This window comes from Phyllostomus hastatus, unplaced genomic scaffold, assembly GCF_019186645.2.
Source record: "Phyllostomus hastatus isolate PE091 unplaced genomic scaffold, TTU_PhHast_1.1 phas_contig_40, whole genome shotgun sequence".
In the NCBI taxonomy this organism is placed as follows: domain Eukaryota; kingdom Metazoa; phylum Chordata; class Mammalia; order Chiroptera; family Phyllostomidae; genus Phyllostomus; species Phyllostomus hastatus.
In genome coordinates this window covers 95,455,478-95,478,981 of record NW_025333872.1, presented here as the reverse complement: position 1 = coordinate 95,478,981, position 23,504 = coordinate 95,455,478, and the positions used below count along the sequence as shown (strand labels likewise).

At 64.0% G+C, this 23,504-nt stretch overlaps 1 protein-coding gene across 1 annotated transcript in view; it reads right to left on the bottom strand.

Annotated features, from left to right (window-relative positions):
* The window catches only part of IGF2R (insulin like growth factor 2 receptor), a 97,159-nt gene that overhangs the window by 8,745 nt on the left and 64,910 nt on the right, over positions 1 to 23,504 (bottom strand). The window contains exons 23-42 of the mRNA XM_045842623.1: positions 23,108 to 23,278; positions 22,220 to 22,363; positions 21,957 to 22,132; positions 21,648 to 21,735; positions 20,892 to 21,107; positions 20,027 to 20,157; positions 19,660 to 19,757; positions 15,178 to 15,314; positions 13,886 to 14,076; positions 12,997 to 13,123; positions 12,184 to 12,303; positions 11,619 to 11,875; positions 11,114 to 11,332; positions 9,356 to 9,505; positions 6,558 to 6,719; positions 5,164 to 5,371; positions 4,669 to 4,815; positions 3,464 to 3,698; positions 2,691 to 2,827; positions 362 to 476 (exon numbers count right to left, since the gene is read on the bottom strand). Coding sequence (XP_045698579.1) covers positions 362 to 476; positions 2,691 to 2,827; positions 3,464 to 3,698; positions 4,669 to 4,815; positions 5,164 to 5,371; positions 6,558 to 6,719; positions 9,356 to 9,505; positions 11,114 to 11,332; positions 11,619 to 11,875; positions 12,184 to 12,303; positions 12,997 to 13,123; positions 13,886 to 14,076; positions 15,178 to 15,314; positions 19,660 to 19,757; positions 20,027 to 20,157; positions 20,892 to 21,107; positions 21,648 to 21,735; positions 21,957 to 22,132; positions 22,220 to 22,363; positions 23,108 to 23,278 — 3,229 coding nt within the window. The remainder of the gene's footprint in view (positions 1 to 361; positions 477 to 2,690; positions 2,828 to 3,463; positions 3,699 to 4,668; positions 4,816 to 5,163; positions 5,372 to 6,557; positions 6,720 to 9,355; positions 9,506 to 11,113; positions 11,333 to 11,618; positions 11,876 to 12,183; positions 12,304 to 12,996; positions 13,124 to 13,885; positions 14,077 to 15,177; positions 15,315 to 19,659; positions 19,758 to 20,026; positions 20,158 to 20,891; positions 21,108 to 21,647; positions 21,736 to 21,956; positions 22,133 to 22,219; positions 22,364 to 23,107; positions 23,279 to 23,504) is intronic.

The window sequence follows — 23,504 nt, the reverse complement described above, 5'->3', positions numbered from 1 at the left end:
CTCGCCCTCACACCAGACGCAGGACTGCCTGGAGCACTCATTCTAGTAGATGCAAACAGCACCCCAGGTGCCAGCCCCACCTGCCTGCCCACGGGTCCCAGGCAGGTCACTCGAACCCTGGCCTTGGCTGCCCCCGTCAATGCCCCTTTGGGTCTATGACTTGCAAACACAGAAGCCAGTGAAATGCTGCTTTCTTTACATCGCCACGTTAGTCTAGAAGCTGTGTCCACACACACACGTTCCTCCTGGGGGCAGCCCCGCCCGCCCCACCCACGGGCCCGCAGTCTCAGCGCCCGCCCCTCCCTGTCCTGACCACCAACACCCTCTCCCTGCTCCCCCACCGCCCTCCCTGACCCCTCACCTCTGGAAGGCAGGCTTGCCCACCGTCTGGGCACAGGTCAGCTCTATGACGCTGGACGCGGTCTTGTTCTTCCCACATGGGTCACCTTTAGAATACGTCACGGTGATTTTGTCATCTGGAACACACCAATGACCGGAGGGACGTTACCTCCAGTGCGTTAGGAACACCTCCAGCGTCGGAAGTCGGAGTCTCTTCCAGGCACCAGGACAGCCGGGGCGTTCGGCTCTCCGGAAACGTGTCGCCCGGCCCCCTGGCCGCACCCCAGCTGGCAGAGCACGAGACCCGGGCTCCACTCCGGCCTCCTGCCCCCCGGTCCCACGGCCCTGGTCGTGGCCTGCCGGGCCTCAGTCTCCGCACGTGTGTGACGGACGGGGACAGTGTCCAGACCCGCAGGCTGCCCGCCGAGGGGTCCGGTCCGGACAGTGCCGGCACGACCAGTGCACGGAGCAGCACCTCAGTTCACAGCAGCCCTCGTCACCGCCCGCTCTGCACTATTCCTGTGCCGTTTCAGGTGCCTCCCGACACCCCCCCCCCGTGGGAGCCTCCCCGTGGCAGGGCAGGTGCTCGACCTCCGCCCTACAAAGAGAGAGAAGCCGGGGACGGACAACCCTGGTTTCTCGGGTCTTCCGGCTCCACACTGGGCTCTTTGTGCTCCTGAAAGTGAGCTGAGCTGGTGAAAGACACAGCTGAGAACCCGTCCCTGTGGGGGCTGAGAGCGAAGGGGAGTGGGAGGCAGGCTAGCCCCGGGCTGGGGCTGAGCTGCTGTGAGCGGCGGCCGGGGTTGCCTGGGGGTGGCCTGCGCCCCCCTGCTCAGGGGCCAAGGGCAGGGTCCTCAGGACTCCCCCCCAACCTGACTCTCCCACGCGCACGCCCGAGGCGGAGGGCGCGGAGGAGACAGTGCGGGCAGCGGTTCCTGCTTCCCTGGGGCTCTCCAGGCCCCAGGGCCACCCGGGGCTACACTGTCCGCGGGGCCCGTGATGCCCAGGCCCTCAGCCCCACCCACATCCAAAGCCGCCCCCGCTGAACTTGCTTTAAACACTAGGCTTCTGTGTCAATTCTGTTCGTGTTTAAAGCCTTGAAAAGAAATTCTTCAACGGCCGGAGCAGAAAACCAAACACGCACCAGCTTTAATGCGGCCACCCCCAGTGAACACCCCCGCCGCCCCACCCCCGCCCCGCCCGTGAAGGGGACCTCACCCCGACCTCGGGAGGCCGTGAGAGTCACACACACCTAAAGCACCACTGTCGATGTAGGTGCATCGCTGGGTCCCGGGACAGAGAGGCTGTCTCTCCACCCCCCCCCACAGGAGCACCCCTAAGTGAATGGGGGGTCACTAAGGGTGTCCTTAGGTGGTGTGCCAGGGACCAGGGGATTACAGTGCGCTCCACCCCCAGTGAAGCCTTCGGCAGCCTGGTCTCCCCCGGGGGCCCGTGGGAGGTGCCGGAGACTGTCCGCTAGCCACGCACCAACACGAGGCTGCAGGAAGAGCCGCCCTCCGCCCGAGCAGCCGACACGGCGGCAACAACGGAAACTCCCGGGGGGGCTGGACCATGGGCAGGGTGGGGTCTGGGCACCCCTGCCTGTGGGGCGGCTCTCCCCTCCACCTGTATGATCTCCCCTCAATCTGGCATGATTCTCGTCAAGGCGGGCAGCCGCTCCCTCAGAACTGCCCTTCCTTCTCCGTGTCAACCCCTTCGAGCCCAGTCCCGTCCCCTGTGGCTCCATGGGGATGGCTCGAGGACCCCAGTCCAGTCTGGCAGGCAAAGGGGAGCGGCCTTGTCCTCCTCCCTGGCCCCCGACACTCCCCGGCTGCCCCTGGACCGAGAAAGCCCTGCCTGCCCGCTCTACGTGACGCCAGGGGGAGCCTCACACGCACCACCAGCTGTGAGAAGGGAGTTTCCCGGGAACTCTATCAGGAGGAGCCTTACTGTCATTTCCCAAACTGTTACGACGTTTCAAAGAAAGTGCTCCTTCGTTACCAAGTTTCCGTGTCACTGTGTTCCGGAATACACGCTTTCACACACACCTGCACTCTCACTCACTCAACCCCCTGCCGGAGCAGGAATTCAGGGGGGCCCTGCACGCCCTGCCTTCCTCCTGGACCCCCTGAGCACCCGCGAGCGCCCGGACCCGGCCTCTCAGTGGCTACGACGTAGCCCTGGAAGCCCCAGGGGCTGCCGCGCAGCCTGGGACACTGCCGTGGGACCCGTCCCTGGAGGCTTCCTCCCACACCTGTGCGGGCCCCTGCGGGCCGCTCGAGAACCCTCACCCTCGGCCCCCCCTCAGACGCCTAGCCGGTCTCGCCGCGCGCCCAGGGCCCGGGCCTTACCGACGACGTCCAGCTGCTGCGTGTGCACCAGCCCCAGCACCTGCACCTCCCCGGACTCGCTCTTTCTGCAGACGCTGGCCCTGTCGGAGCAGTCCAGGGGCCCCTTGTGCACTCTCTGGCAGAAGTTGAGGTAGTACCTGCGGGGCCACACCGAGAAACAGGGGTCAGCCTCGGCCCTGACTCCTCAGAGCAGCAGCGCTCCCCCCCACCCCCTTCAGAGACAGCCGCCATCCTGGCAGCCCAGGGGCCTGCAGCACGGCCTGGAGGGAGACAGCCCGCAAGCAGCGTTTCAAGAGAAGGCAGGACAGCGCCCCCTGCTGGAGAAGGGGTGGGGCACGGCTCACACTGGTGGGTGCACTGTCCACCTGACAGGTGACACGTCCTCCAAGCCCACGCCCCCCGAGGTGCATATACCTAAGGATCAAGAGCGCCTGGCGGAGAGCGGCACCCTACCCCTGGAGCCGTCGGCACAAACAAGGCACCTCGGGCGAGCAGAACCCAAGGGCTGAAGGGCGGAGAAAGTGAACTACTCGTCTCCCAGGAGCTCATCACGGACGGCCACCCCCTGCCGCCCACACCGGTCACACCGAACCCCGTGGGCCAGGCCGACCGTGAAGCCCAAGCGTGCCTGGGTCCCAGCCGCCTCGGCCTTCCCACCCGCGCCTGACTCCTCCGGGCCGCCACCAGGGGCACAGGAGCACCCGGGCCAGGTGGGCTCCAGATTCACGAGGCCGTCCCTCCGCCGGAGGGCCCCCCGCGGGGGAGGTACTCACGAGGCCCCCTGGTGGGCGAAGAACCAGGACCCCGTGAGAGAGGACAGCAGCCGCAGGTCGTAGGTCCTGTGCTTCTGCACGAACTTGCACTCCATCTTCTTCGGGGGGCAGACCACCTTCGTCCTCCACTCGAAGGTCACCTCGCAGCCCCGCGTTTCGCTGTACAGCTGGGGCCAGCCGACGTCGGCGTCCTCGTCGCACTTGAAGATGATGGCGGACGTCCGGTGGCTGCTCGCTGTGGGGGGCGGGGGGGGGGGCAGCAGGGGGACGGTCAGACACAGGCGGCCCGTCGTGGCCCCCACGCCACACCGGCCGGGCCTCGCTGCTTCGCGCCCGAGAACAGGCCAAGCGTCTCTCTCTGTCCCTCCCAACCCCGCAGCACCAGCTCCACGCCCCCAGGACAGGAGGCGTTCAAACGTGATTCACGCACCAAAGACTTACAGGGAATAAAAACACGAAAAAACAGCCAAGTAACAACGAGATCCTCGCGAGGACCCGAAAACGTCCAAACGCGTCCAGCGGACTGGGAGTGGACAGTCCCCCCGCCACAAGCCCCAGGACGGAGCTGCAGCAGGTGGGACACTCATGACCCCTCCCTGCGCAGTGCTCTTTGTCTCCTGACCAGACACAGGCACTAAACCCTGGCTAACCCTTCATTCCGTCCTGCCCTCCCCGGACACTCACATCCTTTGTGTCACACACACCGGCCGTGGGACTCTCTCATGTCACCGGGGTGCGAACACTGCAGGCGTCGGGGCGCCGAGCCTGGCTCACCGCGACACCCCCGGCCCCTGGCCCAGGCCCGCCCCAGAGCAGAGAGGCGGTGGGGGAGCCCTCCGCTGTCCCCGACGTCCCCACACCACCCTGCAGACTCGGGACAGGCAGGCGCTGGGCCGAGGCGGGGGCTGCATCACCGGGGTGGAGAGCTGTGGGCACAGGGGCTTGGAGCCGGCCAGTGTGCCCAGCTGGCCGCCCCCGTCACACGTGCCTGCCAGCCCCGCTGTGGTCCTCGCGTGTGGCTGTGCCCCACGCCCCACGGACGACTACACACGTCCTTTCGTCGTGGAAAACAGCCCCGACGAGGAGCAAGTGACATGCCACAGAGCCACAGTGCCATTAGCGTGGAGAGACACAAAGGTCCGAGCTTCCAGGGCGCGAGCCCTGGGCGCGTGCTGCCGTGCCGGACGCGCAGCTCTGCCACTTACACTGTCGGCAAAACCCCCACTCGTGGTCGCGGTCGTAGTCCGCGGTCGTGGCGCACCACGGCCGCACCCGGTTCTCCAGCACGCACTGGTCGTAGCTCTTCCCGTTGAAGGTGAAGGGGAACACGCAGGGGTCGCCCTCCTCGGTTTCTGGAGAGGGAACACGGGCGTGACCCGGGCTGCCCACGCGGCACTGGCCGCACTCTGCCGGGTGGGACGACCGGCGGCCCAGAACTGCCCGTCGCGGCCCTCCTACCCAAAGGGTCCCCCCACCCCCAGAGCACCTTCGGGACCGGCAGGCCTCCCGCCGCAGGGCTGGGCGCATTTCCAGGCCTGAGCCTCGCTCCCAGGGCCGGCGGGACGTGACGCCCGTGGTCCTCCCACAGTCTCGGCACTGACAGGACCTGCAGCTTCCTGAGCTCCTAGGTCCCCCCGCCACGGGGCCGCCGGCACGCTCCCTGGGAAGGAACATCAGCATGCCCCGCTGCCCAGCGTTACCTGGAGGGCAGCTGTCTCCGTTGGCGTAGCTTAAGATGACGGCTTCGTCCTGGTGCCTGTAATCCAGCCTCATGGACGCCAGCCGCCCGAAAGACACGCCCTTGCTCCCGGACAGCAGGCAGACGCCGCCGTCCTTGCAGCCCCCTTCGTCCAGGCCCGCGGCCGCCGTGCACACCCCCACGCTGTAGGTGTGCGAGTCTCGAGTCACCTGGACGGGGGACAAGACACGTGCCGGTGAACGGGTCCCCAGGCGGAGGGTCCCCATGGCACGGGCAGGAAAGCAGGGCTCGCCGCCTCCGGCACTGTCCTCCGGCCGTTCTCAGCACCCCTCCCTCCGGCCACCGAAAGGATCCATGCCTCCCTCCACCCCAGGCCCCGCCTGCCTCCTCCCCCGACCCTCCAGGTGGCAGCACACAGGTGGCACCCTCCACAGCTGGGCCTGGGGCAGCTGGGCCTGGGATGGGGGCAGCTGTGAGGCCTCAGGCTGCTCGCTGGCCCCCTCCCCGAAGCCCCGCCCCCACCTCAAACCCGGGCGTGGGGAGGACTGCGTTAACGAGCACAGTGCGGACGGATGCTCCCTGATTCCCTGGGCACCTCGTCCGCCCGCCCGCCAGCCCCGCCCTCCGCAGGCTCACACCCGCTGCACACCTGTCAGCGGAGCCCCTGCCGGGACGGGTCTCCGTTACAGGGTCCAGGGCACACGGTTGTGAGCTCACCGCTCACCAGCTGCCACCCCCCCTGGCCCAGGGCCACGGACACAGGACTCGGTCCCATCCAGGTCACAGGCCCGGAGGCCTAGGATCCCCTGACCACCAGCAACTGGAGGGGGCCCCTGCCTCGCCCACACAACCGACTGTCCAGGACACGCAGGCGGGGAGCGAGACAGGCCCCGAAACGGCGCAGAGGTGTCTGGAGTCAGGGGCCTCCAGCTCCCTCCACCACCACGGCCAGCGAAACGGCTGCTCTTCCTCCTACCCCAGGCTGAACGCCAAGGGGACAAACTCCACGGGGCCTCTGCCCCTTGCACGAGGCTGGCCACCAGTGCCTCCTGAGCCACCTCCCGGTCCTCACCCGTGACACGAAGGGTCTCCAGGCAACCTCACGGGGCCACTTAACCCTTACCCAGCCCCAAGGCAGTAAAATCTCTGAACCAGGAGGTGCACCCCAACCATCAGCTGTGGCTGGGTAGCCGCACCCTCAGGACCCCCACCCCCCGGGCTGACCCGACCCCTGTGAGGTGCACCACCCTCCAGGCGCTGCCTCGGTGGCCACGCGGCCGGCCTTCAGGGGTCACTGATGTCCCACTGGCTAAAACACAACGGACATCGGACATGGGAAAGCCCAGGCCGCGCCCCCGCCCGCTCCGAGGCCCCGGGGCCGGGGGGCGGGGCTACCTTGAAGGTGCTTTTGGAGAGGCTGGACAGGTTGAAGCTGTAGTGCAGCTGCTCGTCCACCAGGGAGCAGCCGTCGGTCTTCACCTCGTCCGGGCACACGAGCGGCGTCTCCCACTCGAACACAAAGTCGCACTCGCTGGTCCTGAGCAGCTCGGGGGTCCCCTGCGTGGGAGACGAGCACGGTCTCGGCACCCCGCGTGGGTCGGGCCCGCACCCTCCCCCACCACTCCTCGAGTGGTGGGGACACAGGCCGACGGGGCTGGGTCCCTGCCTGTCCCAGCAGAAGGGGCCTGGCCACAGCCACAGGCACGTGGGTGACCTCCCGGAGAAAGGGGGTGGTCTTCAAGCAAACATCGTGATGGAGAAGTGTGCAATGCTCCCACCCCGCTGCTGCGGAGGAGGGCAGCAAGTGCCCCGACACGCACGAGCAGCGCCCCCCCCACGCCACCGCCAGACACTGATGTGTTCACAGCAAGGGCGAGACGCCCCGCAGCCAGACCACGCACAGGCCGGGCAGCTGCAGCCCCACGCACATTCCTGCCTCAGCCACGGACACAGACCGGGGCTCAGCCTCAGCCACAGGCACAGCCTCAGCCACAGACACAGGCTCAGGCTCAGGCACAGCCACAGGCTTAGCCGCGGACACAGACACAGGCTCAGCCACGGACACAGACACGGGCTCAGCCTCAGCCTCAGGCACAGGCTCAGCCGCAGACACAGGCAGACACACAGAAACAACCTCAGTCACAGACACAGCCTCAGCCACAGACACAGCCTCAAGCGCAGACATAGGCTCAGCCACAGGCTCAGCCGCAGGCTCAGCCGCAGACACAGACACAGGCTCAGCCGCAGACACAGACACAGACAGGCTCAGCCTCAGGCGCAGACACAGGCTCAGCCACAGGCTCAGCCGCAGACACAGACACAGCCTCAGCCGCAGACACAGACACAGCCTCAGGCGCAGACACAGGCACAGCTTCAGACACAGCCACACACACAGCCACAAACAGGCAACCACAAACACAGCCTCAGGGCTAGACACAGGCCCAGACACAAGCTCAGCCTCAACCACAGGCACAGCCGCAGACACAGGTTCAGCCACAGCCGAGACTACCAGTCAGGAATTTATTTTCGTCACTGCTGAGAATTTTTTTTTGTAGAAACTTAAGTGGGAAAAGTGTTTCCACCTAAGATAAAAACCACCAGGGAAGAAAACGACCTAAAATCTTTCCAAAACTGGAATGAGCGTTCGGTGTGAGAGCAGTTAGTTGTCTCTAAAACACGCAAGTGCTGATCTGTCTCGAGGAGCCACGGCTGCACAGACAACAAGCAAAGTGCCGTGTGCGCCCCGCTGTCCTGCTCCGGGTGTGGACAGTCTGGCGCCCCTCGGGGGACACCCCCAACGCCAAGCAGGTGCACAGAGGCAGAGCCGAACGGGGCTGGCTGACACAGCTCCCTCCCTCCGCAGCGCCACCTCCCACCCCTGGCAGCTGGACCCGACGGCCCTGAGGTGCTTTGGGCGGCTCCGTGGGAAGGCCCCCCCCCCAACTACTGCTGCCCCCCACCCCCCACCAGGCCTGCCGGGTCTCCCCCCGCCACGGCCAGCACACCAGACCTGGCAGCCCGGCCCCGTCCCTGCCAAGCCCGCTGCGGGCACAGACCTCAGACCCTCACCTTGTCGAAGGTGCAGGGCACACCCGCGGGCTGGAGCCCGCCGCCTGAGCCCCCGGGGCGAGGGAACCGGGCTCTCCCGGGGCGAGCCGGAGCGGGTTACGGTCGTTTGTGTGGCCATCAACACAGTCGCTACTAAATAGCACGGCAACAAGCTCTGCTCCGTGCACTCACAGCTGTGAAGGGTTCTCCTTGCCCGCCCCCGTCTGTGTCCCATCACCACACACACACACTCACACACACACACTCTCACACATGAGCCCTGTCACCAAGCCCAGTAACCCCCTGCAACAAGACACACAACAGTCAGCGTCAGGGCAGGTGGGACAAACACAGCCCACAGGCGACCCCAGCCCAGTCCGCCCCGGGCCAGGGCCAGGGGCGGGAGAAGTGCTCTGGGCTTCGAGGGTTCGGGAGCACAGCCCAGAGGGTGCAGGGCCAGGCGCCCAGAGCGGAGCCTTCCGCCAGAGCAGCAGGCGGGAGGGGGGCACAGGCCCGTCCCCCGCGCCGTCCTGAGTCACAGAGAAATGGGGGCCGCAGTCTCCTGGGCCACCATCCCTCATTCGCTCGGGGGTCAAGAGGGAGCACGTGCAGAGACTCCCCAGCGAGATGCTTGTTTTAAACGCACGGGGGGCGGAAACCAGCAGCCCCCTCGGAGGTCCCACGTGCGACTTCGCTGGGCCTGATTCGATCCCAGGGGTCTCCTCGCACCGGCCCGCTTCTGAATTTGAGGGGGTCACAGCTGCTGACAGGCTGCCGATGTCCCAGTGAGAACCCACCACCCACGTCACCGTTAGAAAACCAGTTCCGATCGCGTCCTGCACGGGGGGAGGCCAAGGTGAACACCACCAGTCCTACTACACGCTCAGGTGGTGGGGGTTCGTACATTCAGTGGCCTCCCCGTGCAAAGCCAGCCCGAATCCAGGGTGGGCTTGCTCTCGGCTGACATCACTCACTACGCCCTTCTGCCGCACGACCGCTGACCACTGACCACCGACCACCGCCGTGCGCTCCGCGGGGGACGCTGTGGGGGACAGCGTCCTCGGGTCTGAGACGGCCCCTCGGGCTCCCGCGCGGGCTCACGGCGCCTGCTGCCGCGCCGGGCCGTGCACACGCGGCACACTCACCATGCTCACGCCCCTCTTGCAGTGGAAGGCGATCAGCGAGGTGTAGTTGAAATGCTTGTCCGCGAGGCAAGGGGTACTGCTTTCGAAATTCAAGTAGACCTCGTTCGCCACGGGATTGAGGATCGGAGGCCCCGAGACGCGGCCGATATCCTAGACGAGGACAGACACAGACGAGGGAAGGTCACGTGGAACCGCGGACACCGCACCTCACCCGCCTTAAAAACGGCAGCGCCTGAGGACACTGGGGTGAGAGCAACTCGCTCGGCACGTCCTGCCGTGCAGATGCTGCACGGAACATCCGGAGCTTCGGGGGTTACCGGTTCCGATCCTGCGGCTCCGTTTCCGCCCCCGGGGAGGGAGGCCGGAGGTGCCAGGCTGCAGCACCACTCTCCACTGTCACACCAAGAGTGCTGCCCGGTCTCTGGCGGCCTGACGATGGGAGGCAGGAGCCCGTACACGCCCAAACCTGACCACTGCCTGCCCAGCACTGCACTGGAGCTGCCCACTCCCCCCTCACCTTCCAGGGGGGGCCAGGCCTGCACCCCATTCTCCTTTCTCAGCTCAGCCCGGGTTTCGGGGCGGGGGTGTGCACACAGGACAGAGAGGTGAGAGGTGAGCGGCTGGGGCCAGCACACGTGTGGGCACCAAGTGTGAGCGTGTGACGCTCTTCAGGGCGTGTTCGGGCCATGACGCTGTAGCGCCTGCTCCGATCAGAGAGTCCGCGAGTTATTAAAATCCGGGAAAGGGTGGCCAGGCAAGGACACGCAGCAGATGGAGCCGCTCCGACAGGGACCCACGTCACGTCACGGGCCCCAGCCTGCGAGACTGGGCGGCAGGACACGAGAGCGCTTCCCGCCCAGCCCGGACTCGTCCGGGCCACCACCTCCCGCGGGGCCGCGGCCTTGTCAGTCACCTCACGGCCCGTGCCCCTGCCCACTCCTGACAATGCCCGGTTAGGGTCCCTCTTTCCAAAGGACATCCAGGTACCGCAGGACGGGGCTCACAAAATGCACCACCTCTGAGAGGCACTGCAAGTAATAAAACCTATCGCCCTGGCTGGCGTAGCTCAGTGGATGGAGCGCGGGCTGCGAACCAGGCAGCACAGGTTCGATTCCCAGTCAGGGCACAGGCCTGGGCTGCAGGCCATGGCCCCCAGCAACCGCACGTTGATGTTTCTCTCTCTCTCTCTCCCTCCCTTCCCTCTCTAAAAATAAATAAAATCTTTGGGGGGGGGGGGACCTACCAAGGATCGGACAGAACAGGAACATAACTCACGGAGGCCACTTGTGAAGACCCAAACCCACGCGGGCAAACGCCGGCACAAGAGCCACAGCTCTCAGGGCGGAACATCTAGCGTGCGGCCAGGCCGCGCTGGCCCCCTCCGCTCTCCCCGTTCACCGAAGGAAGTGGCCGCGCTTCACGGGCACGTTAACGACACAAGACGCGCGTTTCAAAGAACTCAGGCTCTGCCCACGTTTTCCCGTCCTCGATGCACGAACTTCTCCCCCGGGGCCCACCTCGAGCCTGCCGACGCGAGGCGGGAGCGCGTCTACCTGCACACGTGTGTTCGCGTGTTCTCCCCCAGCACCCGGGCCCCCCAGCTGCCCGTCAGTGACAGCGTCCATCCCCTTCCCCGCGGCCGCAGGACACCGCCTCGGCCCCAGGTCCCCTCGCCACGCGCCGTCCCGCCCGAGTCGCTCCCCGCTGGAAGCAAGACCCGCGCCATGCGGCTCTGCCGTCAGCACACCCCGCACTTACGATGGGCGCCCCGTCCACGGGCACCTTGCACACGGCGGCCCCGGCGGGACACGGCACCCCGTGCATGGGGTTCAGCGGCTGGCAGATGTTGATATAGAAGTCGGGGTTGGCGTCGCTGGAGTCGTCCTCGCTCTCGTCGTACGCCTCGTACCCACCCGTGCGGTGGATGAGGGGCGACAGGTCGATGATGGAGCTGCCGTTCCGCACGGAACACTCGGGCTGTTCGAGAGGAGACGGCCCCGTGGAGTCCCTGGCACAGCGCTCCTGACCGCCGGGACCCACCGGGGCTTAAAGCCGAACAACGGGAGAAAAGGACACAGGGCGGACTCGTATCCCCAGACGCTCGGTTACACGGCACCGAGCACGCGGGGCCAGCCATCGGGAGGGGTGACACACTGGGCATCTGCGTGGAGGGGGGGGGGGTGGGGGGCCCAGTGACCTGCAGTGAGCCCGGCGGCCCCCCCCAGGCGTCTCTCGGACGCCTCCCGGGCCCGGCCCCACCCACCTCCTGCTCGCAGGCCAGCGGCGTGTGCCAGGAGAAGAAGAGCGTGCATGTCTGCTTGTCCAGCGAGATGAGCACCGGCCGGTCGGTGGGCCCGGCCTCGGGCCGGCACACGAAGCTGATGACGCTCTTGTACCTCAGGCCGGATTTGGAAGGGCAGAGGGACCCCTCCTCGTACACCAGCCTCAAGACCTGGTCCGCGTAGGTGAGCCTCTTGCTCGCCCTGCCCACGCTGATCCTGGTCTGCCCGAAGCAGGCCCCTGCGCCGGCCGGGGGGGGCAGAAGGAAGAGACGTGTGACCGTGGAGTCCAGCGACCAGTTTTCTAGAATGTTCTACAGACCCACTTTCAAACCCGCAGCTGACACTCGTAACTCGGGGGGTCCGGCGCAGTTTCACAGACGCTGTGTGTGTCGGCTGCTTCATCCCGTGGCCCCGGAACCCCCACCCCCCACCCAGTGAGCCGCCCACCGTGAGAGGAACGGCATGCGACCCTGGCGTCGCCTCGGCGCTACGGGGACGCAGAGGCAGACAGGCGGCAGGCAGGCAGGCGGGCGGCCACGCACTCACCCACGCCCGGGGAGCAGTTCTCGTTCTCCCCGCAGATGCTGATGTACACGAGCCCCTTCTCGCTGTACGCGGCCGTGTGCCCGCTGCTGCCGCCCAGAGAGTTCAGGTCGAACAGGTGTCCTGCGAGGGGACGGACGGGACCCGGTGACACCAGGGGCCTGAGATGCGGGGGACCCACCACCAGCAGCCGCGTCCAGGGATCTCCCGGCTGTCGGAACCTCTGCCTTCTCACCATGAGACCCTGGCCCACGCATGAACATGGCCCTAGAAATGCTCCTGACCAGCCAGCCCGCGTCACAGGGCCCCCGGCGCCCCAGCTGGTGGAACGGCCCACCTTTCCCCAGAGACAGCGGCTCCCAGCAGCCGCGAGGGTTCCGGGGGACACAGGAGGGCCCACGGCCACGCCGTCAGGCTGCGAACTGCCACCTGCATCGCCCAGGTGCCCAGCACAGAGGCTCCGTGGTGGTGCCCCCGGTTCACCTGGCAGACACCAGGGAGGTGGCTGTAACCAGCTCTGCCAGCCGAGAGCGGGTGTGACAGGGCCCTCAGACCCCGGAGTCCCGGGGAGCAAGTCTGCGGGGAGACAGCCTGTAGTCTCTTCTCCAAGGAGCTGGAACAGGCAAACGAGGGGACAGGTCCCGGAGAACAGGCCAAACCCACTCCCGGGCCGATGCCGGCGTTCTGCTGCCCAGCTGCACACGGGGCCCCTCCCCGTGCAGGGCTGGTCGCGGGCAGGGTCCCTTCCCTCGTGGGCAGTGTCCGTGACGGGCGGTGTCCCTCCCCGAGGGGGGCTGGGCACGGGCGGCGCCTCACCTGTGACAGGGTTGGTGACCTGGCAGTCACCGTGCTCGCTGCTCCGCACGGGACAGGCGGCGACGGTGGGCCAGGCGAAGGTGTACTCGCAGTCCTCCACCACGCTGATGAGCATGGGCCTCGAGTTCTAGAGACAGGGACAGAGGTCGCTGACGGCCGAGCGGGGTGCCCACCATCTGTGTGCCCTGCCTCGGACGGGGCCAGGCGTCCCAAGGACCAGATCCCTGTCCCGACGTCCCAGAAAGGAGGCAGGTTTGGAAAAAGCAGGGGAGCGGGGTTTGCTCCTGAGATGCCGCCAGGGGCTTCACACGCACAAGGTGAATGCCACTGAGGTGGACAGCAGTCCCGAGAAAAACCCGCAGCCACGGAGCTGCCCAGGCCAACCGTCCGGGACAGGGATCCCAGGCCCCGGAGACAGGGTCAGCCTGGCCACCACACACCGGCCACACCGCCCAGCACCTGACTCCCTCCCTCCTCTCTGACCCGCGCACCGGCCGAGCAGGACACGCCTGTCCTCTCTGACTCAGGCACCGGCCAGGAGGGAAAGACGGGGTGCGTGTCACCACCGTGAAGACCAAGGGCAGACACAGTGCCAAGTGTCAGTTCTCTGCACAGTCGCTGGGGAGCTGAGTCAAACCTGACCCAGAACCAGAACCAGTGGATTCTGAAGTCACCACGCAAGCGCCAGGTCTGGTGTGTCAGGAGCCAGAGCAGAAAGGTCCCCCGGGACCCCAGGGCCGAGGCGACGCTGCCCTCTCACCCACTGGCACCCCGCACCCCCCAAGCCCCTCGCCTCACACCCCAAGGGAAGAGGCCGGGTTCACTGATCCTTCGCTCCCAACTGTCCCCACGGCCACGGCCCCGGGGCAGAGGCGACAGTGTCACTCACGACTTGGTTCTCGCTGCAGGTGAAGCGGATGGTGGTCGACCTCTTCCTGATGCGGTCCGGACACGAGCTGCCGTCCACGTACTGGAGCACGATGACGCCGTCGGTCCACTGAGGGCCGTCCCGCACCCGGCCCAGGTTCACGGGCTTGGAGCCGTCCAGCAGGCACGCGGCCGCTTCCGGGGGGCACGGCTCTGCCACAGGAGACACGGCGAGTCACCTTCGGCCGCTTTCCGGCTGGGGATTTGATTTTATCTGGCAAGTGACGCCAGACACGCCGCACATTTGATTCCAGCGGCTCCTCCGAAACACTCTCCTTTTACGGACATCGGGTGACAACGACACCACGGGTTCTCTCTCACTCAAACGCGTGGCCAGGGACGGACGGGGACAGGCAGGGGTGCGGGAGAATCTGAGGGGGACCAGGCCGAATTACTTCTGAACCCGAGAGCAGTGAAGCTAGGATCCTCAGGTGAAGCCACAGAGGCATCCCCAACGCCCTACGTGCACGTGCTGCCTTTGACCCAGAAGGCCCCACCCACTCTGCCGCTTGCCCAGTCCCCGAACGTCTGTGCCGTCCGCCCACCGCCGGAGAAAGAACTGGCCCTGCTGCGTCACGGATCGAGACCCCAGTGTCCCCAGTCTGCCCAGCACAGAGCAAGGAAGGGCAAGGAGACCCACGGCCTCACACCATGAAGACGATGACAACCCTTGGAGCTGAGTCACACCGGGGGTGTGGGCGGGGCCACACAAACCCCCACGAACTCGGGACGAGTTTCATCTGCAGGACTCAAGAGGCTGTGGGCGGCACCATGGTCCCCACCAGCAGGTGGCGCCTGGTCCCACGAGTGCACCTGACCCCTGTCCTGGCCACCGGCACTAAGGTCTGGGGTGGTCGGCTCCCGCACTGTGAGAGGGCCACCACCCACCCACGTCACTCTCCGTAAACACAGCAGAACCACACCTGCTGGCACATCGAGTCCTCCCAGCTCCTGTCCTGCTGAGAGGACTCACGGGCCACCACGATTACTTCTGTCCACCCCCACGCCCACGCCCACCCCCTCAGCTGGAGGAGGTTACAATGCTCCCAGCAGAGACTTCGGCACGGATTTACCCCGCACCCCACCGGGGGGAGGGGGGAGCCGGTCGTTAAGCCCCTGAAGGAAGTCCTCCTGCCGCTCCTCAGCCACACCAGTCCGTCGCCACGGAAAGGGCTGCACCTTCAGAGAGGCCCGCACCTGCTCACTGCCCCCCGACGCTGACCACCAGCCGCCAGCCCCCCAAGACCCTCTCACCCGAGCCCGGCTGCGGAGCCAGAGACTTGCAGACGTTGATGAGGTAGTGCTCGGTGGCCCCCGTGCTGGTGACCGCTTCCCAGTTGTCGCTGTACCGTGACAAGGACGAGAGGTCGAAGCTGTTGCCGGCCGCGTCCCTGCGGGGAGCAGAGCACCGTGGTCAGGCCCCACCGCCCCCTCACCGAGCACCTCGCGCGCCGCCGGCCGGGGCTCGGGGGTATGGGCGCAGCCCCCCCGACACCCTGGGAGTCGGACCTTGCCCAGGGACGGGGCTTCGGGAGGGAGCGCCCCCCTGCGGCACAGTCGGAATCAGTGACGACCCAACTTCGGGCAACTTCGGGCTTTGTTGGGGGCGGGGGGGCAGGTATGGCGGGGGCGGGGTGTGAAAGCTGATGGGCACAGACTTGGGGTGGCGAACACACAATACAGGGTACCCATTCCAGGTCGTGGATATCTGTGCGCCTGAAACCTGTGTAATTATTAACCAGCGCCACCCAATACATTCAATAAAGAGAAAAAAGTACTTAGTTCAACAAAATTATATATTAACCAAAAACTGCAAACATAAAGCTTGAAAGTCAGTGTCCACCACCCTCGGGCCAGTGAGAAGGCCGAGGGGGCAGCTCGGACGCCGGGGCGCCCCCAGCACCGACCACTCTCGGGGCGGGCCGCCTGCCGTGGAGACCTGAGGCCCCCAGCGGTCACTCAAATCAAAACAGGCTGGTGTTGACCCTTCTACACACTAACGGTTTTCTTACTGCACGAGTCCCAGTGCAGACAGACAGTGAGACCCACCCCGACCCCAGGCCCAGCCCTGCTGGTGAGCAAGGCTGGCGCTGGGTCCCCACAGAGGGGCGGCGAACAATCGCAGACTCTACTTCATTAGGCCCGAGCACGTCGGAGAAGAATGAGAAGCATTCATCCATCCATTCATTCAAAAAATACAAAGCACCAAGGTGGAGGAGTCACAGGAAACAAATCAAATAAAAATCTCAAGAAGTTTACGGAATTTACAGGGAAGAAACGCCCATACATGGGGTACACGGTGCAGTGGATGTATCAGGTGTCAGTCAGAGCCGGGGAGTCTGGGGAGGAGGAGACGGAGCAGCAGAGTGGTCAGCGAAGGCCTCGCTGGGAAGGTGGCCTCTGCGTGGACTCAGAAGGACAAGGAAAAGCCCCAGGAAAGACGCCCTGGGCAGCGGGAGCAGCAAGAGCCAAGGGCCCACGGCACCAGGGCGAGCCTGGCGCAGCCGGAAAGGCCAGGAGCCCCGTGCGGCTGGCACGGGGCTCACGCCAGGGAGTCGGAGAGCCGGGGCCGGGTGTGAGGTGGTGCGAGGTGACAAACAGCACCTGGGCTTCTCAGCCCGCAGCTTCCGCTTACAGCTCCGCCCAAGGCAGGAAAATCTCGGCTGTGAAGGGGCGCGGCAGCTGCGTGAACAGGGGCGTCCTAACCACCGTGCTGGACGCGTCCGTGGGGGGTTGGGGGGGTGCCTCGGGGAGGCAGGGGGCCAACTCAGAAGTGGCTGCGTTGACACAGGTACGAGACAACGACAGCCTGAACCGGGGTAGGACACTGTTTCTGGAAGAGAGAATTCCAGATACTCTGACGGTTGATGGGCCATAAGTGCGGCGTGAGAGAGAAAGAAGCCAAGGATGAGCTGGCATTGAGCGGTGGGTCATCTGCGAGAGACCGGGGTGAGAGACCGGGGTGACGGCAGCGCCAGACCCTCGAGGACGTCAGGCACGTTCTTAAAATGGTTCAAGACCTACAAGAAGAAACTGCAACTGTAGTAAGAGACTGTGAGACCCTGGGGGGTGGCGTGGAGGGGAGAGGTGAGGAATTAGAAAGAATAACAAATGCTGTTATTGAGAGCCCCGAACTCAGAACTCAGAATAAAAAAAAAAAGTCATGAAAATTTTAAAAAAGGCAACAAACAGCCAAACCAGCAAATTGAAATCAGCCCACAAAGGAGTCGGCGAACTGGAAAGCAGGTCTAAGGAAACAGAGTGCAGTGCGGGAAAGAAGGAGAAAGACCTTAAAAAGACACATCAGAGGCGACACTCAGAGACACGGGGGCCGCAAGTTCCCCAGACTCAGCGACAGAGGTGTGTCTTCCGCTTCACAAAGTGCTGAGCCCCGAGAGGATAAGTGGCCATGAAGCCACAGCTAAACACGTCCCACTGAGACCGCAGAACACACACGCAAACACACCCCGACAGGGAAGATAGCTTATCTACAGAGGAATGGAAACAGCTGGTCCCGAGCAGGCTCTTAAGCAACAGCACGCACGGGAGGCCGGCGGGGCCCTTGGAAGTGCTGACCAAGCCCAGACGGAGGCCTTCGCCCGGAGTCCCGGGCCCGGCTGGACCGGCGAGGGCAGGCGTGAGTCTCTTCGAAGAAAACACGGGGAGGGAAACCCGCCGACTCCGCAGGGACCGCCAGGCCGCGCCGGCCTGCATGTGGCGTGCGTCCCCGGACCCGCCAGCTGCGGTCACAGAACCGCTGTGTGGCCACATCGACAGCGCGGTTCCCGCACTGTCCGGCGCGGGAACCTGAATCTCGTTCGGCGTGAGCTCTTTGTCCCACCAGGGACCAGCGGCAAACAGCGTGCCGGCCAGCACCGTGAGCAGCACTCACACTACGCACAGGACTCCGAGAAGAAGGAAACTTGTGAAGTCAAAACGGAAGGGTTAAGAGGAGAAAACGAATGGTGAAGTCAGAGAAAATAAATGTACGCCGTCAAGTAAGCAACGGTGGTCTTTGAAAACCGGCACCAATGACTTCCCCGGAGGTAAGAAATCAGGCCTGAGCTCACACACGGGGCGCTAGCCCAAGGAGGCGTGGCAAGGGCATCGACACCACCGTGCCGCTGGAGAAGCGGGCAGAGCTCCGGATCAGCTTTGGCTTTCTGTTAAACCAAGAATGGGTGTTCAGTCCTGGCTGGCGGGGCTCAGTGGATTGAGGGCTGGTCTGAGAACCAAACGGCTGCTGCTGGTTGGAGTCCCCAGTCAGGGCGCATGCCTGCACTGCAGGCCAGGTCCCCAGTAGGGGGCGCCAGAGGCAAATGCACTTTGATGCTTCTTTCCCTCCCTTCCTCCCTCCCTTCCCCTCTAAAAACAAGTAAAAAAATCTTTTTAAAAAACAAACAACAAAAAAACCCAGTGTTTAAGGCAATCATTAAAAGATAATGAATTACAGTTCAGGGAATGGACAATAGGGTTTTTAAAAAAAAGAAAACTAAAAAATTATAATTAATATCCTTAGAGATAGTTAGAAAAACATTAGAAATTTTTAATAAGTATTTCCAAAAGACAGTAAGAAAAAGTTCAGAAAATATTCCAGAATGGAATAAAAACATAAAGAAGACCCGCAACGAACTGTCCCCCAGCCGTTCAGGGTGTTTGCAGAAAAGGAGGTAATAACGCCCTCGAAACGGAAAGGACATTATTTTGAGTCTATAACCCTACCCCCAGCCAACCAGCCTTGAGAGCAGAATGACGGCACCTTCACAGGACGTGCGGGTCACCTCCCACACGGCCCCCGTCTGACCGGCGTGAGGACGCACTGCACTCGAACAAAGAGGACACACACGCCCGGAACTCCCATCTGAGCCCAGCGACCCCGGAGCCGGCACGGATGGGAGACCAGAAGCCCGAGCTGGGAGCCAGGGGCCCCTCGGCGAGGCGTGAGAGCCCAGTGGTCTCAGGGGCAACAGCAGGGCCAGGTGCTCTGTCACCAACAGAAGGGAAACCGCTACAGAGCGCCCGGGTTAAAAAGTGACCGTGGCAGCCACGTTCCAAGTGTGGAGCCACCTCGAAGGCGCCTGATCCTTCGGAACAACTTGGGAAACAGAAGGGAGGGGCTCTCGCAACCTCAGCAGCCTGCTTCCCTCCAACGGAGCGGGCCAAGGGACGCAGGACAAGCCATCTCTCCACACACACCACATGGTTTTGTGGGAAACGCTGTCCGTGAGCTTTTAATCCCTCGCAGTCACCCCATGAACAAGGCAGGGAAGACCAGCAGAGTCACCAGGCACAGCATGAATGCTCTGAAACTGACCACAGTTCAGGGAAGTGGGGGGTGGCAGGGGGATGCAGAGGGGGCGCACAGCGGAGAGAGCCCTCTTCACCGGTGCACCCCCAGACCAGCAGTGCCCGAGGGGCAAGCACAGGCCAGCTGATGCCCTTCCTGGACACTCTGCTCCGAGTACACCTGCGACTCATACGAGGTTTTTGTTTCGTCTGCAATCACGTCCCATGAATGAACTTGAACGCTGAACAGCCCCAACTCAGCGGTGAAGGATTCGGGGTCCGACCTGCCCCAGCTCCTCCGTTCCCCGTTGAGGAGCTCAGGCACGGAGAAGTCACCCGGCACCTCCAACCCCAAGCTGCAGACCCTGAACCACTTGGGCACACAACCCTCCCAAGTCCCCGACCGCCCAGAAAGCGCGCGGGGGTCGGGGTGGGCGGGCAGCGACTCACTTGAGCGAGCACTCGGTCAGGTCGAAAGGGCGGCAGGCGTACTGCGTCCGCCACTCGAACAGGTAGGAGCAATCGGACGTCTCCTTGAGAAACACGGGCTGGGGGGTGGAGAGGGACACACGCGTGAGACGGGGGGCTCCTTCCGGGTACGCTGCGAGTCCCAGGGACGAAAACACTAAGGGGCCGTTCCGTTCCCTGAAATCTACGCCAAACCAATCACGGTCTCAACCATCTCCGTAACGGATCTCAAGTGCATCCAGCAGGAGCTGGCTGGGGCGAGAGCAGGTTCCCTCTGTGCAGACGGGGGCGGCAAGGGGCAGGTGGCCCCCCCGCGGCAACGGAGACGCCCCGGGCTCCGGGCGCTCACCTTCTGGGTGCTGCGGTCGCAGTAGAAGAAGATGGTGGTCGAGCGCCGGTACACCTTGTGGCACGTGTCTCCCCCCGTGTAGTTCATTTTCAGCAGCCCGTTCTCGTAGGTCAGCTTCCGCGTGAGGAGCCCTGGGGGAGACGCGGCGGCGGGTCATTCACCGAGGTCCACTCACCAAGGCCCCGGGTCGCCACGCTCCCCGCGGCAGACCCGTGTTGCGCCCCGCGCCCCAGATAAGACCCCGAATACGCAGGGGGCCACGTAAGTACGCCTGGCCCACCGGCACGGCGTCCCTGCCACTCCCTGTCACGTCACAGCAGAGCCAGGCGTCTGTCGCCCAGGCGGGGACGTTCAGAGTAACTGCAGGGCAGGTGACCCGCATAGACCCTCCTCAGCCGGGCTGCAGAGAGCCTGTCACTTCTGCTACGTGGCCCCTGAGGGCTGCCCGCAGTGACAGCAGCGACTTCGACTTCTTTTTTTTAAAGGCTCTTCAATGTGCCATTGCGTGCCCGGCTGTTGGGACAGCACGAAGACCAACAGCCTGCCCCCGCCATAAGTCTGAGCCAGATCCTTTACTAAGTGTGTCCCCTCTGGCTCAATTCTACAAACTGCTACCTCAGAGCACCCACTGCTGGCTAGTTCTGTGGGTCCTAAGGTTGCAGCAAATAAAAGGAATAAAACCTTGGAACCCGTAAGTGGCATTGCTAAGTAAGAGTGAAACAAAAGTCTAACGGCGTCCGGCAGCAGGTGTTCCGGCGGAGGACACAGCAGCCACTTCCCGCTGGAGAAGGACGCCCTCGCTCCCCTAGCGTCTTCGACCCCAGTCCCACCGACCTGCAGCGAGAGCAGGGGAAACCCGCGGTACCTGCCACTCTCTGGAACCCCAGGGGCCCCCGCTTTTCCTGGCACGACGAGACCGCCTTGGACCGGTCGGCGGCTGAGCAGACGCCGGAGGACAGCTGCCCGCAGACGCGCAGGTGGTAGGTGTACTCCCCGGCGTTGACCACCGTGTCGATCAGGGAGAGCGGCTTCAGGTCGTACAGGTTGCCGTGCCTCGGGTCTCTGACCTCGCAGTTGTCCCCTGCGGGAGGACGCGGGTGAAGGGCGCGTGCGATGGCACACGCATTCACACTTTGCGGGAGACGTTACGCCCTTTCTCGTCCGACAAGCGCCCCCTGGAAACAGGCGTCAAGCCTGTTTCCCCGTTGTCTCACTCTGTTCACGTGCACCCGTAATACAAACGGCCGGCCGGCGGCTCTCTGGGAACGCCTAAGGCCCAGATGAAGATCTGCTCGTCGCAAGAAAACAGCACCCCACGCGGGGGTGTTCCGTGTGAGGAGGTGCAGGAGGGACGCACGCCTGGTGCGGCGGGTGGCGCAGGGGAGTAAAGTAACTCGGGGCTAAAAAAGTTGCCCGTTGGTGTCTAATCACTACATTGTACCTGAAACTAACATGATACTGTATGGTAACTGTCACGGAAAGGAAAACCCCCTAGGTAAAAGTAAAAGAAAAGAGAAAGAAGGAAGTCATGTGCCCCCTGCTGAGCGTTCCTGGTCAGTGCAGCGTGCCGCACCGGGCGCTGTTGGAGCACGCACTGTCGGGGGCCGACCCCGCGCCTCACCTTCCGCTCTGACCACCGGGCAGGCTTCCACCGTCCTCCAGACGAACACGTACTCACACTCGTCCAGCAGCTGGAACATCGGCGATCCCTGTAACCAGAACCCACAGCTTACTTTTTTTTCCCATTTATTAAATTAAAAAAAAAAAGCCAACATTGAACCCCCCAGGAGGAAAACACGCCGCACTGTGAACCACGTTAAGACCCGGGAGGAAAGAGCACATCCCGGTTGCACACGGGAGAACACGGGCAAGGTCCAGGAGAGACGGGAGACCAGGCGCTCAGAGGGGCACGGGCTCGCCGCACACGCACCGACGTCTGCGCGCACTCGAGCGTGATCCGGGTGGAGTAGCGCTGGTTCCCGCACTTGTCCCCGTTGACGTAGACGACGCTCAGGGACCCGTTGGCCGCGGCCTGGGGACTGATCTGCACCACGCCCAGGTTCTTGCTGCTGTCTTCGGTCACCAGGCAGGACCCCACGGCAATGCCTGGAAGAGCGGGACCAGGGGGTTCGTTGGGGGTGGGGGTGGGAGGGAAGGCCCCCGAGGAACTGGAGTCCACGGCTCCAAACTCACCCTGACACCCTGGGATGTACGGGAGAGGGGTGCACACGCTCAGGTAGAAAGTCCTCTTTTTTCCATCCGCCAGCGTGTCCACAGCCACCCACGGCTTCCTGACTTTGCTTAGGCCGCTCAGGTCGTACTCGTTTCCGGCCAGGTCTGGGACACACGGAGACACGCCACACAGCAGTGCCGGTCAGCTGTGGGGCACGGCCTCTCCTCCGCACCGGGGGCCGATGCCGCACAGACCGCACACGCGTAAGTAACTAAGGAGGGTGCCGGTCTGCAGGAGCTCACACCCGCCCGAACCCTCGAAGCTGCTGTCCACACAAAGTGCCATCGATGTGGAGGCAGGGGCCGCCCCACGGAGGCTGCGGGGTCCTGGGGACACCGCTCGGCATCTGGGGTCCACCTTGTGCAGCTTTCTCCTCTTTCCATTTTTTCCTCCTCAGCAAGAAGCTCTGACAAGTGTATCTGATTTTCCCCCCTAAGTTTTCTTCTCTGTTCTTAAGAAGCTTCTGATCCCAAAATACAGCTTAAAACCACTAATTATCCCAGACTCTCTTCAAGAGAAACGCTCCAAATCTAGGCATCACTCAGAGAAAAAGTGTAACAAATGACATGCTGCCTGTGAAATATTGATCTCACACACACCCACTCATGGGCATGCACACATTCACACACTCATGTGCACACACACCGACGCTCACACACACTTGCAGGCACACACACAAACATGCATACACGCGCACACTCGTGCATCCACACAGGTACATTCACACACACACATGCTCACACTCACGTGTGCACATACACACTTATGCATATGCACCCACACACTCACATGCACACATGGGCACACGCTTCTGACTGGCTCCTCACTGCCCCGCCCCCCGGCCTCACCCGTGACCTGGCAGTCCACGGGCGACGGCACGCAGGCCAGCGCCGTTTCAAACTCAAAGAAAGTGTTCCGGATCCCCCGGGCAGAGTCGATGTCCTGGTGCAGGAACCTGGGGGCTCCCGGGTAGAGGTCGTCATTGCAGACAAAGCGGATGATGAAAGCGTCGCCGGCCCCTGGGGAACGAGGCCGGACTGTGAGAAACAGCACCCTCACAGGCTCACAGGCGCCCCCAGGACAGCACTTCCACGGGGGACAAGCCTCAAGGCCACCTCCGAGACAATGCTGTCACGGCGCCCGCCGAGGTTCAAGGGACCTGGTCTGGACCAGGGTGGCCACGCTCATCATAGCAGGGACCCACAGATAGGGGGTGTTCTACTGTGTGGAGCTCATTCTTGTGTC